The sequence below is a fragment of the Diabrotica virgifera genome, chromosome 8 (assembly GCF_917563875.1).
Source record: "Diabrotica virgifera virgifera chromosome 8, PGI_DIABVI_V3a".
Lineage (NCBI taxonomy): Eukaryota > Metazoa > Arthropoda > Insecta > Coleoptera > Chrysomelidae > Diabrotica > Diabrotica virgifera.
Genome location: NC_065450.1, coordinates 220,973,573 through 220,990,574, shown reverse-complemented (window position 1 = coordinate 220,990,574; position 17,002 = coordinate 220,973,573). Strand labels below are relative to the sequence as shown.

Below are 17,002 nucleotides of genomic sequence, written 5' to 3'. Positions count from 1 at the left end.
ACCGTTTTCATGATTGAATTCAATTTAATATTTCCCGAGATATTCTATTTGTTTATAAGCCAAAACATTGTTTATAATTTTCAAATATTCTTGGGGCCGCTTAAATAGTCCAATTTTAATTCTGTAAAGTACATTAGATAGGTAGAGATAGTGCAAACACTCCTGACCATGGAGCTGCGCGAAGGCGGAGTCAAAATGTCAAAATTCACGGAAAGACAGAAAGGTTCTATTGTAGATACAGTGCGTTTCGCATGGAAGTGGGGACTAAACCAAATTTCGTCTACTGCGCTGTGGTCAGGAGTGTTTGCACTATCTCTACAGTCTCTTTTTATACAAAAATCATAGTTATTCTTATTTATCATAATTATTTTGGTTATTATAGCGACCGTAAATTTTTAATTAAAAATTCAATTGTTGCTAAACTGTTTATTCAATTTCCATCGGCTTCTGGAATTATAATCTATACGAAAAGAACTTTTATATTACCAAGTTATTTAATTATTGATAAACAATTACTTATCGAAAATTTTAGTTGAAAATTAAAGATTTTGCTGGAAAAACCCGCATTTTCTGAGGAAAATTTTCGTCGAAGTAAATCGGGAAAACACGTCTCTATGCAGAATTTAATTACGGTGAATTTTTATTTGGGTGTTTTTGGTGTTAAGTTAAAATCTTTGGAGTTATAGAGCAGAAATTGAAACAACACGATTTTCGGGTGCCATTTTGTTTATAAAAAAAGTAACACACTATCTGCGGACTTTGCATACCTATATTATTAATATTCCAGCAATAAAATTGCTGGTAAATAACTTTTCCGAAAAATGGCCTATTCTCCGATAATCTGCCGACTATTAATCATCGGTTGTGTATCTGTCTTTAGTTTATTATTTTATCAATAATATGTACTAAATTGGATAAAAAATTAAATGTAGGCGTTACGAATAGGTATAGTTACGAATTGTCGCCGTTACGAATCGGCAGCGTTACTATTTGTGGAGTTACGAACTGTCACGTTGCTGGATGTCATGGGACCTTTTCTATTATGTTGTTTCCTTTAGATCGAAGAATTACCCGACGGAGAAAGAACCGTCGGTTTAACATTACCTGAGGCTTTGAAAGTATTAGGAACTCAAATAGTGATATTAATCAAATCGTCACCGCAGGAGTCCCTTCTTCTAAATGATCTACCCAAAGTATTCCTGGCGGAATATGGTTATCCTCTAAAGCCGCAGTTGTATGAATGTATGTCAGTGTCGGAAGTGTTAACGAAAATTTCAGATTATGTTCAGGTAAGCTCGTCTAAAATATTAATAGAAAATAAACTGTCGAATATAACCGACCACCAGTACTGATATTTGTTGATTTCCAGAAAGCCTTCGACATAACTAAAAGTGATAAAATAGCGACAGCACTTGCTCATTGTCGAATAGATTACAGGTACACTCGTGTGATTCATAATTAGACCAGGAAGGATCTGTTTTTAGGTGGATGTGAGAGGTGGCATTCGGATTTTTGCGGATAAAGTTAGGTGATAACTTCGTTAATAATAATTGACTTATGCTCCTTCTCAAATATGCCCGGAACATTCATTAAAAAAAATAAAATATTTAAAAATTGCAAAAAATTTCGTTTTTTCCTACTTTCTTTGCTTAGGTATAACTTTAAAACGATTCATTTCGGAACAAAGTCGTATAGGAAGAAAACAAAGATAATTAAATTTTCTATCAGATACGATTGGTTAAAAATGTCTTAATTTAACACCCTTGCTGCAAAATAGCAATAAATATAAAATAAGGGGGCAAAACAAGCCTGTTATTCAATATTTTTTCATCACTTAGGTTACCTTGGTTACCACTTGGAACCTTCCTAATTCGCTTAGAAAAGTTTTGTAATGTGCTAAAACCGTCCACCAATTTTCATTAAAATTAACTTACTAGATTTTGCATAATAATTTTGCAATCTAAACTTTTTTTTTTAAAGTTTTTTAAAATCTTGCACAACAAAAACTAGAACATACAAATATTTGTCAATTTTTTTTACATATAAAGAAGAACTCCACCTATCTAATTCACTTTACAGAATTAAAATCGGATTATTTAAGCAGCCTCAGCAATGTTTTAAAGTTATAAACAATTTTTTGGCTTATAAACAAATTAGTGCTGTGTCCAGGAGGGGGTGCTAGGGGCTCCTTTATTTAGATGGATTTACCCAAGTTTTTTTTTATGTATTTTGACCTGTAGAACACGAATTTTTTGGGTAACAGTTGATCCGGATGTCGATAAGATTGTTATAAACAAAGAACTTGAGGAATTACATAACATCGATTTTTCGCAAAATAAAACATTTTTTTGAAGTTATACTTCTTTACGCGCGATGAGGGTGAATTTTTATATGTTAAAACCAGGCGCATACGCATCACCCAGGCGCATACGCGCATTATAACTTTGTTCTGATTGGATGTTCAAATGACATGTCAAAAATTATCCAATATGGCAGCTGTAGGACAGCTGTGGTTTGGAGGAAAAGGTAAAGGTAAACAAATGTATAATATATTAGTTTTATTGTTGTGAGGACAGAAACAAAACAGTTTATAATATTGTAGTGACTTTTAAATAGTTTTTAAAAGCAACAGGTACGTAATAATTGTTAATGTATCATGGGTATAAACCTACCTGTTTGATCTGCCAAAATACATAGTATGTAATAATGTAATACTTTTATTTATGTAATTTGATTACCATCAATATTCACCTAATATATTGTTTTCTTACTATATGTTTTGTTGTATTTTTTTTCAATTCTAAAGTCCACTTTACATCAACAATAATTGAATAAGAAATTGACAACAAGTTATTCAAGGTCAAATTTGGCTTATACAAAACACAATTCTACATCCAATTTTGCCGTGAATAAAAAGAAAATAAAGAAATTTGACAAAATAAAACATATCCAATTGTTCTATTTCATCAAATTCCTTCATTTTCTTTTACAAACCATACATTTTGTACTCGTCAAATTTGGCCTTGAATAACTTTGTCAATTTCTTGTTCAATTTATTGTTGATGTAAAGTGCACTTAAATCATTTCAATTCAAAATTAAAATAATTTGATCAATTTTCAAAATATCACAAGTTTAATGACGTTCTACACCTTCGGCAAAGAATTAAGGATTTGCATGAAATTTTAGTATGTTATAGTTTACTTCAAAAAACTAAGACTTGATTTTTTAAAAAATGTTTTACCCTGCCGTTTAATTACTATTAAGGGTCAAAGTTAAGTTTTAACATGGGCTCTTATGGGAATTCTTAAAAAGTTCATAACTTTTGACCCAAATTTACGATTATTAATTATTTGTGCTTAAATTAAAGGTATTTTTGTAAGGAATAACATATTAAAAAATGAGGATTGTTTACCGTGCCATTATTAAATAAAAGTGAAATTACTGTTTCGAAATTTAACAAAGTTGGTAGTAGTGAGACCAGCTGCACTCATAATTATATCCGAAACGTACGTGTCAATCACATGACCTCGGTGGTCTAGTTGTTGAGCGTTCGGTCAGAGTTCGAAACGTCCCGGGTTTCAATCCTCTACAATTCATTTTTTTTTAGTTGTTTTAATAAAAATTTTTTGAAAGTGGTAGATAAGAAAGTTAGTTTAATATTTAAATAGAATACAATTATTTCGTTAAAATTATATAATAGAAGTATAACTTCTTACGTGCGTACAAAGTACACACACATTCTTTTTTTGTATTTCTTGGGTAATTCTAAGCAAAAAATTTTCTTACAAGTTTTTTCGTAGGATGCATAGTTTTCGAGATAAACGCGGTGGAACATTCAAAAAATCGAAAAATTGCAATTTTTGAACGAGAATAACTTTTGATTAAAAAATAAAATAGCTATTCTGCTGACAGCATTTGAAAGTTTAAGTCAAACTATACCGGTTTTAATTATTTGCATTGCTAAAAATTAATTTTTTTATTATTAAACAAAGCTATTTGTTTATAAGCCAAAAAATTGTTTATAATTTTAAAACATTGCTGAGGCCCCTTAAATAATCCGATTATAATTCTGTAAAGTGTATTAGATAGGTAGAGCACCTCTTTATATGTGAAAAAATTAGCCAACTTCTAAATGGTCTACTTTTTGTTCAGAAAGATTCTAAAAAATTTGAACTTTTTTAAAAACATTTATATTGCAAATTTATTATGCAAAATCTATTAGGTCGATTTTAATGAAATTTGGTAGACCATTTAAGTAAGTTATAAGAATTTTCTAAGCGAATTACTAAGGTTCTAAGTGCCACCAAAGTGGTTAAGAAACATTGAATAACAACAGGCGTATTTTGCCCCCTTATTTTGTATTTATTGCTATATTGTAGAAGAAAAGGTAATACTTTAAGACATTTTTGACCACTCGTATATCATATTATTTTATTTCCCTACGACCTTGTTCCCAAAGGAACCGTTTTAAAGTTATAAGCAAAGGAAGCAGAAAAAAATCGATGTTTTTCGAAATTTTTAAATATTTTAATATTTTTATTAATGTTCCGGGCATATTTGAGAAGGACCATAAGTCAATTATTATTACTAAAGGTGTCACCTAACTTTATCTGCAGAAATCCGAAAGTCCGAAATCCAAAAATACACGTTTTTTTACAGATTAGTCCTGGTCTAATACATGATAAGGCTCGATGTCACACAGCACGGATTACGAAATATTACCTGGCCAACACCAATATAACAACAATGCGACTTCGTGAAATCGATGATTTTTTCGCAGTAGACTGGGGTACTTGTAGTGCAGAGCTCTGCGTATTCGGTCGTAACCAAGACCTTTCTAGTCCTCTACATGGAGATATACAGAGTGTCCCCGAAAATAGTGCGTTTCTTTAAGGTATGGTATGGTCTAAGCGTCACAAGTGGGCCCTGCCCCGATGTACCATAACCATATCCAAGGTATGGATATAATACACAATGTAGAACCAAAAAGTCCTATAACATTTTTTTACGTTAACCGTTTCCAAAAAAAAAAAAGAATGTGTGTACTTTGTACGCACGTAAGAAGTTATACTTCTATTATATGATTTCAACGATATTAATATACTTTAAACAGTTTATTTATATTTTATTTAAATAGTAAACTAGTTTTAATACTTACTACTTCTCAAAAAATTTTTATTAAAACAGTGCCAAAAATTAAAATAATAAAAGAATAAAACACACACAAACACATTGAAAAATGCCACAAATGATTTCTGAACAATGTAGGTATAAATTTTAACTAAATACGTATTTTCTGAAAAAAAAATTATATAATAAACTTACAATCATAAAATGTATAAAAAAATAAAAGTTCCCATTGGGGTTCGAATCCGCTTATCAGCGCAGTTAGTATTGAAATTCATTCACCTTAAACTTTTACCCACGGAGACGATGTGTCATCATGTGCGAAGATCAACTAACTAAACCGATTAAACTTTTGACGGTTCTGAATTTTACCAAATTATTTTGATTTTGAATTGAAATTATTTAGAATTGAAAGAAATATTAGAATCCAACAAAACATAGAGTAAGAAAACAATATATTAGGTGAATATTGATAGAAATTTTGATGGTAATCAAATTATGTAAATCAAAGCATTACATACATACTATTTTAGTAGGTTCTTTTTAAATTTTCCAAATAGGTAGGTGCTACCTATGAAATTTTTTATTAGGATACTGAAACATCTACATTTATTATGTACCTGTCGCTTTTAAAAACTATTTAAAAAGTCACTACAATATTATAAACTTGCATTTTTCTCTGCCATCACAACAATAAAAACTAATATACCTACACAACATTAATTTGTTTATCCAAAATCTCCATATTGAAATTATTGACAGATGATTTTAACACCCAATCAGATCCCGTATAACGTTCATACCATACTGTCTGTGTGCGCATGCGCGCAGAATTATGAAATTTTACTCTCAATCGCGCCTAAAGAAGTATAACTTCAAAAATACATTGTTCTCCATATAAGTGAACTTTTATTTTCATAAAATTAAATAATCTGGCATCGTCGTACTCGTTTATGACTGGAAATTTAACAGAACAGAACCCCTTGTTTATTTACTATTTGAGGTGTGTTTTTGAGGTTGTTGACACCAGAAATGTAGGTATCTACCTGCAAAATAATTATTTCTCGCTTTAATAATGTGGCATTTGCTATTATCTGTATTAATGAAGGCTAAGAATTTTTTATTTTCATCCTTTTGTTACAAAGAATTTCGTTTTTTTTTTTACTTCCGAGTGATACCAATAACTCAAAAATCGTTAAAAAGAAAAAAACTCGACAGCGTATCTCGAGAAACTCATAAGCCAATAAAATCTTTTTGAATTTTTTGTTTCACATGATCCAGTGACGAGGTCTGATGTCGATTGCAAAATCCGAGTTGGCTTATTTTTCTATATTTTTTTTAATACTCTTTGAATTGTACTTAATAAGCTTATTTAATTTAAAAATAAATTAAACGTACCCAAAAAAATCACAAAAATGTGCTTGAAATGTTGATTTCAACCATACCCCCCATTTATTCTTGTTTTGTTTGATGTTGAGGACTAAGACAGGGTGTAATGTAAATACTAAAGCTACCTGCGAAATGGATATCCCTGTGATTGATATTTACATGATTTATTACTTTACTACCAGATAAGAACTGTAATACAAAGAAACTTATTATTTTTGAATTGTGACCGTCTATCTTTAGATTTTTGTATTGCACGTAGTTGCCAGATTTCAATTTGCATACCAAAATGTATTTTGGTTTTTTGGTCAAACGGTTGAATTTAGAAAAAAATATTATAAGACTTTTTTGTTCTACATGGTGAATTCTACCTATACCTTTAAGGGGCGCACTATTTTTGGGGACACCCTGTAGATTGATGTTATTTACTTTCAGGTGAACAACAGCAATGCTGGTTTATTGCTTGTTGCGATAGAACTAGACACGATTCCCAGTGTTCTAACGATCAGATCTTGGGCATTACTGCTGAAGTCTCCACATTGTCTAGATCTTAGTACTTTCCGGTATGAATATCAGTCGAGGTACAACAGCGTCTTCTCGATGGAAGGACTACAACAGATCGGGAACGTAATTTCGGTAAGGGAATGACTTTTATTTGGTTTCATTCTTCTTGTTCTTTATCAGATCAATTATTGACCTACAAATTAATGAAACAAATTATTAGGTTAGCAGTTCCCCATCAAATTACTTAAATGGAACGTTTTTGCTATTTCTTGAAAAAAGTTGATTTGTGGGTTACAATCTTTTACCTTTCAACCGCATAGTGATTCCAAATGCTGAACACGTGGTCATGAGGTAATGGTAAACTAAAAAGTCCCTATTTATGTTTGTTTCCTCCATGTTGGATCCGCCATTTTGTTTTTCACAAAAAATAATGTCAGATTCGTAATCAGCTATGCTAAAAGCCCTATGTACGAAAGTAATTCCGAAGTGTATGAACAATATACGCTTTTAAAGGTTCATGACCACGTTTTCGGCATTTAGATCCACAGTGCGTCGATATAAATTTGTAATATTTTTAAATTCCTATGTTCATTACCTATTTTTATCGTGTATATATTATAGCTATCATTAAACAATGATGCAAACTACATATCCTTGACGAACTTGTACGTCCTGGCCGCTCAATTGTATCACGTCCTCTACAAGAACGGAGGCAGCGCCCTCTATTGCAACCTAGAAAAGTTATATCAAGACTTCTACGGGAAAGCTCTGAAGCTGAGTTCGTACCAAATTTATTCAATAGACGACTTCTACAATCACTTCAACCTCATGTTTTTCATCAGAAGCAGCAAAAAGAAGACTGTGGTAGTGCTCAATAGAAATCTAGCTGGTAAGTTGAACAAATTTGATTTTATTTATGGAAATTATAAAGCACGGATTTGATTTTTAGTAATATTAATAGGGAACTTGCATAAATTTTCAAATATTAAAATAATATTAAAAAACATAAGGTAACATGATCTTAAAACGCTTGCATGCAAAAAAACAAATATTTTTGACCCATACGTTTATTATGAGGCTTTGAAAATGCTATGAAATTCAAATATCTTAGGAGGTGCTTGAACGTCCTTCTATTGGTCTGACGTCACGGACCACGAGTAAGCGGGCTACGAGTCGACAAAAACGCGATTAGAGTATTACGGGAATTGTTATTACATTTTAATCGTATTTAATTGGAAATTACCAGGTAGGTAATATTTGTATTCTTGTATAGTTTCTACAATCAGTTTATTTAGTTTCAAAGTGAAATTTATAAATCTTTAGAAATTGCTACTTTCTGAAGGGTTTAAAACGCATAATGTCGTCGCCAGAGCCAAACCTCGTATGTACTATTAAATATCTATGTACCGGGTGTCCCAATAAGAATGGCTCTCGGCCATATCTCAGGAACCGTTTACAGTAGAGCTTTGAAATAAAAATTTTTATAACAAAAGTCGCCTCAGGAAAAGCCTGGAAATTATTTTCATAATTGTGGGTCCACCGCTAGAGGGCGTAATTGAATATCAAAAATAAAAAAATCTAAATTTTACAAAATTTTCCTAATGAAGGGGGACTGGAAATCCGATTATTGTATTCTTCATCAAATTCTGCGCATATTTGATTTAAGAAGTTTAACTCTACCTTTACAAATAAGAGGTGGGGGTGAGTGGGAACCTTGTTATGAAAAAATGGCTGTAAGTCCGGTTCTGCTAAATCAAATTTTGAAAACTGGGTCTTGTTGAAGACAGATCTTTTTCTTCAATGTAAACGTGATAATTTTGAACCATCCTAATAAGTAATAAGCCAGCTGGGAGGCGTTATTTAATTTTTTTCAGAAATCTAGTTTTCTTTGGAAAATATTAAATACAAGTATGCATTTTTAATCATAGTTTATAAAATTAGATTAAAATAGCAATAGAATAGCGAAAACCGCATGTCGATACCTTTTTTCTATCTCAAGATATCTCGAGAAACGTGTAAATTTTATACATAACTGTTACTATCACCGGTAAACTAAGTTAATGAAAAGTAGTGTGCTGTGGAAAAAAACAAAATAACATTTTCCAGTTGTCAACGTATAAAAATATAATTAATTAAAACAACAATATAAAAAAAAACAATACTATTAAAATTAAATATAACACAGAACAAAAAGAACTACTTAGTGACGACCTAAATATTCAAATTGTTGCCCATCATACACTACTCTAGAATACATTATCCAAAGAATACTAAACGCCATTCAAAGCATATCGAGAGCAGAAATTGAGACTGCTGTTCAATCTACTCTTGAAAGAGCAAATGTTTGCAACGAAAATGATGGGCAAAAATTTGAACGTTTATGTCATCACTAAATAGTTGTTTTTATTTCTTTGTAATAGGGCTTTTCAACGCTTCTCATTTGTTTCGAGCCTCTGTCATATGCCGTATAATCCGTGTATAATATTAATATACGAGATATGAACGAGGCTCGAAACAAATGAGAAGCGTTGAAAAGACCTAATATACGTTGACAGCTGGAAAATGTTTCTTTGTTGTTTCCATAGCACACTACTTTTAATGAGTTTCGTTTACCGGTGACAGTAACAGTTATGTTTTTAAATTTACACGTTTTGTAAGATATCTTGAGATAGAAAAAAGGTATTAACATGCGGTTTTCGCTATTCTGTTGCTAATTTTGTCTAATTTTGTAATATGGTATTAAAAATGCATGTTTGTATTTAATATTTTCCAAGGAACACTAGATTTCTGAAAAAAATTAAATAACGCCTTCTAGCTGGCATATTACTCAGTAAGTTGGTTCGAAATCATAACTTTTACATTGAAGAAAAAGATCTGTCTTCAACAAGACCAAGTTTGCAAAATTTGATTAAGCAGAACCGGACTCACAACCAGTTTTTCATAACAAGGTTCCCACTCACCCCCACCTCTTATTTCCAAAGGTAGACCTAAACTTGTCAAATCAAATATGCGTAGAATTTTATGAAGAATACGACGATCGGATTTCCAGTGCCCCTTCATTAGGAAAATTTTGTAAAATTTAGATTTTTTAATTTTTGATATTCAATTACGCCCTCTACCGGTGGTCCCACAATTATAAAAATAATTTCCAGGCTTTTCCTGAGGCAACTTTTGTTATACAATTTTTTATTTCAAAGCTCTACTATAAACGGTTCCTGAGATATGGCCGAGAGCCATTCTTATTGGGACACCCGGTACATACGAGGTTTGACTCTGACGACGACGATAAGTACTATTAATTACTCACGAGGGTTTTTCAAAACAAAGCGATTTGTTCTGGCGATTCTGGGGATTGTATAGTACATTTTAATTGTCTTTAATTGAAATGCTAAGGATAAGTTTAATTTAATTGAACTAACTTGGGGATTAAAAATACAAGATCTTAAATATTTACTAATTATTGGAATAGATTTTGCAAATATTCTCGAAGCATTTCTTTCGCTTATGGCGAAATCATCTGCAAGAGACATAAATGTGTGTCCTGTTCTTATCTTTTTTAGAGTTAAAAATAGATGCATTGTTAGTGTTTTACAATATTTTTCCATCAGCTAAAACGTATAAAATGAAACGTATACAATCTAGTTCTCTATTGAAACTTCATCACTGTAGAATTCAGAGACAAACTTTTAAATTGTTTTGCTTCCTCTTCTTTCGCATCTTCATCACAAGATACAAAATCACTTTAATTGTATCAATAGTCATCACTACCACTATATTCACTATTATCTTCAAATACAGAACTTCCTGATTCACTTTTTGTATCTTCAAATAATGTTTCAAGTCTTTTATAGGTGTAGTTCCTGCATCATTATTATGTATTTTCAATGGCGACAACCCGACTGTAACACTCCTTTGAAATTTACACTGTATAACTTTATTGAGATACCGTTTTTGAGGTAAAGCTGGTTGGTTTAATTCAGGTCCTGATTGAACTAAGTTTGTGAAATTAGGATCACACTGTCTCTTATCATCATTGTCCTCTAGAATAGATTTAGATGTAGAAGCGGCATCTTCAAGATGCTGCTGTTTAACCCTTTTAAGGGCTGCTTCCCTCACAGGCTGAGAAAAAGCTCGTGTTCTGTCTGGTTGACAATCAAATATGCGCGGGACAACACCTGACTTAATAATTTTGGGACCACCCATAACCTTGAATTATATATAGTTATCCATATCTTGTCCCAACTGCAACCAATAAACAAGTTAAATAGGCACATTTCATGAAACGATAACTCATATTTTTTTCTTGAAATAGAAAATGTCTTATTAGGTACCTAATTAGATAAATATCCACATCGAAATGATCCTCACAGACATAAAGACCTTTGTGAAATATCCTTTTTATCTCGCCAGCATGCCTTTAAGCCGTTTTAATCGACGTTTTGGTTTTACTGGTAGAGTAAAAAAATGTTTGTTGGATGTTCTGACAGTTGTGCTATGGCATTTCGGCACTATATAGCAGGGTTGGCATAGAATTTCCCCATCTTATAAAACCCAGCGGGTTTTTTCGGGTTTTTTCAATTGATAAAACCCACTATTATTGGGTTTTTTGGGGTTTTTTCAAAAATAGCAAATTTTCAGTTGAATGAACGTCATATTTATTTCTGAATAAAAACAAAAACTAGCATAAATACCATGAAGTAAGTAGTAGGTGAATACAAAACGAGAGAAACTGAAACTAAACTAATAAAACACTTATTTTAAACATGGTATATAGACAAATAAAAAAATAAACAAGTTTCTTGTTAAACAAAGCATCAGCAAAGCATATTAGTTATCAGGAAAATCAGAATCTGTATTTTTGTCACATTCCCAATTCCCATTCGTTATTCGTTAGACTCGGTCGAGGACGAGGGCTCGGTTCTTAAATGATTATATATTTTTACCAAGTTTGCAGCTCTATCGGCATCTAATCTGTTGCGAAGCTTAGTCCATATTAATCCATATGAAGAAAAAATCCGCTCAATAGATGCAGATGAAGCTGGACATGAGAACAAAGATAACATATAAATACAAAATTCATATGGTATTTTATTTGTTTTTTTATTTTTTATTGATATCAGCTTCCACCATTTCTTTGTTGAGAATTTTTTGACAAGTTCTTCTTTGAAAAGTGTTGCGAGGAACATGTCTGTATCCTTAATCTTGAATGATAACATCACTGCCAAAAACTCATCAGAAAGATTCGATGCAACCCATTGTTCGACTGTTTCCTCTTCTTCCCCTGGAAGTCGTCTTCCCATGTATTTGTGATCCATAGTATTTGCAAAAAGGTGAAATGGTTGAATGGCAAAGTCATATTTCTTTTTTATTTCTTGTCTGTATGACTGTAACAAATCATGGTCGAGGGCATCTTTCCATATTTCTACTGCATCAGAAATGTTTAAAGAATCACTTTGGAATCTGTCTAGAGCTTTCACAATAACGGCAAGTTGTTTTTGCAAATACAGAGCCTCTCTATATATGGCGACATTATCTAATATTTGGGAGATATTTTTATCAAATTCTTGCTCCTTCTCTGTCCTAATTTCAACATATATGTGATAGTTGCTTATAAATTGCTGACATTGTCAAGTTGCTTTATTTTGTAAGCATATTTTGTTATTTTATTATTTTTGCAATAAAATTCATAATTTTTGTAAAACTTTTGATAGAGCAGAAACTATATATCAAATCTAAATAAAAAACTGAAAATCCCCAAAAAAACCCGAAAAAACCCTAAAAAACCCATCGGGTTGGGCTTTAAAAAAAACCCGGGTTTTTTCCAACCCTGCTATATAGTACTTATATTGCGCAGATTTGTTTTCAATTTTGATTCAGTTATTCGACACGCACAACTAGCAATGGCAAAATGCATTCAACGCAATAGCTCACCGAACGGGCAAACGAGAACACTGGTTGGTGACGTCAGACCCCAGCTCGCGCTTTTAAAGTTGTTTGAAATGGAAATTTTGGGCGCGGAACTTTGATCAGTTGTTGTACGTACACTATTTATTGTTAAGGCGTAATTATTATTATAATAAACATTTTTAAACATAAATTAAGAATTTTATGCAAAAATATTTTTATGTGCAAGTTCCCTATTGTTTCGGTAGATATGCAGGAAATTTTAATAGAGACTAAACATTTAATCCAACTACTGTTTGGTTTTGTGGCTATTTAGCAAGGACACTGAGTTCACTGAAGATGGACTGTAAGTCCGAATACGTTTTGAACAATCAATGTAATCCGTTTGGATTTTTTACAATTTTTAATTCTTAAAATTTTATACCAATTACACAAATGAGTTTATACTCCACGTTAAAAGAAAAAATTATGATTTTGCTACATAATATGCCGTTTTGTATTTAAAAAATTGTGTCATTGTTTACCTTCTTCTTCTTCCTCTTTATAAGCAATTCTGCTTGTTCATTGGCGGATTGATGGAAGGTTGTTATTCCATCTTTTGCGCGGTCGGCCGATACTTCTTCTACCGATTGGTGATTTATCTCTTGCTATTTTGACCACACGTGTCTCCTCCATTCTGGTTATGTGATTATTCCATTCTTTTTTTGCTATATCTATAGGTTCTTAAGTTGTCCATCTATTCTGACTTCCATTTTGTTGTTTTGGTAGATGTTTTCAATAGTTTTTATGACATCTAGGGGGACTTCTCTATTATACAGAAGATGGATTACAACTTTGAGTCTTACTCTGTCAAATGCTTTCTTCAAGTCAATCAGACATAGAAATACAGTAGAACCCCGATTAACCGTGCCCCTCGGGACCAGACCTTGGCACGGATAATTGGAATGCACGGATAATCCAAACATTTATTTCTCATATAATACATATGTACGTATATACATACATACAGTATTTCTCATGATCATTTTTCAGTGCGTAACAAATGATAGGAAAAAGGGTAAGTCCGTGATAATACACATTTATGACATTTATTCTAACATGACATTTTAGTTAAATCTGACAGTTGTCACATTTTATTTTCAATTTGGAATAAAAACAAATCAAAAGTGTTTCTTGCATTTATAAAATGGTATTTTCTTTGATTTGTATAGTCTTATAAATTATACAGATTATATTTGTAATATTATTATCTAATTTATTATCTAATAAAAGAGAGCCTATGAAAATGGACAAATAGAAAAAATGGAAGAACATTTCAAAAACAACGAAATTAGAGGGGCTTACGAATACCTAAAAAAGATAAAAAGTGGGTATAAACCTCAAACAAGTCTATGTAAAGATGAAAGTGGGCAAATAATCAGTGACCAACAGAAAGTCACAGAAACCTGGAAGCATTATTTTCAGACACTACTTGGAACTCAAGTAGACATGGAAGATGAAATGGGTATGATCTACGTAGAAGAGAATGGAGTAGAAGCTCCAACCATAGAGGAAGTTTTCGAAGCCATTAAGGCCCAGAAAAACAATAAAGCTCCGGGAGTTGATGAAATACCAGCAGAACTATATAAGGTAGGTGGCGACCACCTAGCAAGTCACATCCACGCGCTCATCAGAGACGTATGGCAAGAAGAGAAAATACCCGACGACTGGAAGAAAAGTATAGTATGCCCGATCTATAAAAAAGAAGACAAACTCCAGTGCAAAAACTACCGTGGAATCTCTCTACTATGTACAGCATATAAAGTCCTCACGTATATTATAAACCAGCGGCTCCAACCACTAGCAGAAAATATTATTGGAGAGTATCAGACGGGCTTCCGACGGGGAAGATCGACATTGGATCAAATATTCACAGTAAAACAGATCTTGAGCAAAGCATGGGAACACGATATTGATGTTCACAACGTGTTTGTAGACTTCAAACAGGCATACGACTCAGTCAAAAGAAACAAACTATACTATATATTGGCTGAATTGGCAATACCACACAAGTTAATAAGACTCATTAAAGCCACAATGGATGAAACTCAGGCATGTGTACGAATACAAAACCACCGGACAGACTTTTTTAACATTTCGCAGGGACTAAAACAGGGAGATGGGCTGGCCCCAACATTGTTTAACCTGGCACTGGAGTATGCGGTTAGGCAAATGCAAACTGGACGAGGAAATCTACTGACCAACCGAACGGTTCAACTGGCCGCTTATGCTGATGATATTAATATTATGAGTAGAACATCAACAGGAGCACAGGAAACATATGCAGAGTTAAAAACACAAACAAAAATGCTAGGTCTGGAAATTAACACAGAAAAAACAAAAATAATGACTCAGACGAGAAGAAATATAGTCCCAGAAAACATTATACATGAAGATGACATTGAAACGGTTGAAAAGTTTACATACCTGGGAGTAGAAATATATGCCGACGGATCAGAAGATGGAGAAATAAGGAAGAGAATAACGCAGGCAAACAGAGCTTATTTTGCCGTCTCCCATATATTTCGGTCAAAAAGTGTCCACCGAAATACAAAGATGAGAATCTATAAAACCTTAATTCGACCAATAACATGCTATGGCAGTGAAGTCTGGGTGCTGAAAGAAACATCCAAAAACAAACTCGACACATTCGAAAGGAAAGTACTTAGGAGAATACTAGGACCTGTGAGGGAAAACGGAATCTTCAGAAGTCGATACAACAACGAGCTTTATCAACTTTATAAGGAAACGCCCCTGTCAGACTTCATTAGATTACAAATATTGCAATGGGCCGGACATGTGATAAGAATGGGAGAGGATAGGCTACCAAAACGAGCACTGAATGCTAGATTGCAAGGAAAGAGACCGGTTGGGAAGCCACGAAAGCGCTGGGAAGACACAGTAAACAGCGACGCACAAGCCCTTTTAGGAGTCCGTGTATGGAGAAGAGCAGCCACAGACAGGCAAGGGTGGAGGCAAAAAGTAAAGGAGGCCAAGGCTCAATTTGGGCTGTAGTGCCGTAGAAGAAGAAGATTATTATCTAATTAAAAAAAATTATTTTTTTATTATGGCGCCATCTATCGACAACTAGAATAACTAGAATAAATGTTATAAAAATGTCACCGACGAAATGTAATCACCGACGTGCCTTTTTTTCTGTCACATACAATTTAATGCGTTAGAAAGAAATCGAAAAACTGTGACGCACTGAAAGATGATCATGAGAAATACTGTAATATGTACCTACCATAAAAAGATAACAGAGAAAATAAATCTTTCATTATGAGTCTCCTTCTCGGCGTATAGGGTTTAAGTCGAGTAATTTACGGTGACGCTACTTTGATAAAACCTCAAAAATGCAATTTGAGTAATAAAAAATCATAGCACGGATAATCCGCAGCCCGGATAATCCGCACACGGATAATCGGGGTTCTACTGTACTGGTCTATTATACTCTAGTGATTTCTCAATAATTTGCTTTTTGACGAATATTGCATCTGTACACGATCGTCCAGTACGAAAACCCTGTTGTTCATATGTTAAACTTATCCTCTGATTCATTAGGTCTTGTAAAATTTTAGTTGTAATTTTTAGGGTAGTATTTAACAAGTTGATACCTCTGTAGTTTTCTGGCTGCTTTTTATCTCCTTTTTTGAATAGTAGAATTAGTTCGCTCGTTCTCAAGTAATATGTCTTCCAGTATTTTATTGTGTTTTATGATTTTCTTAATTAATGTTGTTAATTGTTCTGTCATTGGTGCTCCACAATATTTCAGTAATTCGTTTGGTATTTCATCCTTATATGCAGCTTCTCTGTTCTTCTTTGTTTTAATAATGATTTACAATATTTGTTACAGAGCATTTCGTATCGCTGCCACCGTCCATGTTCTACATGTTCAAGCACAACGAGCCGGTAGGTAAGAGAGACAGTCCCAATAATTGGCCCCCACCTCCCCCTCTCGAGATGGTACCAACAAACATCAAGCGATCGGGTCCCCCCAAGCCTGATACTCCACCGACGCCAGTAAGTAAAGCAATTTAT

General features: G+C 32.9%; 1 protein-coding gene across 2 annotated transcripts in view; it reads left to right on the top strand.

Moving 5' to 3' along the window:
• Nucleotides 1-17,002, top strand: part of LOC114334852 (meiosis regulator and mRNA stability factor 1) — a 106,432-nt gene that overhangs the window by 78,957 nt on the left and 10,473 nt on the right. For both annotated transcript variants that reach the window (XM_050658068.1, XM_050658069.1), the window contains 4 exons: nucleotides 1,059-1,289; nucleotides 6,950-7,150; nucleotides 7,640-7,907; nucleotides 16,818-16,984. In XM_050658068.1, the coding sequence (XP_050514025.1) occupies nucleotides 1,059-1,289; nucleotides 6,950-7,150; nucleotides 7,640-7,907; nucleotides 16,818-16,984 (867 nt within the window). The remainder of the gene's footprint in view (nucleotides 1-1,058; nucleotides 1,290-6,949; nucleotides 7,151-7,639; nucleotides 7,908-16,817; nucleotides 16,985-17,002) is intronic.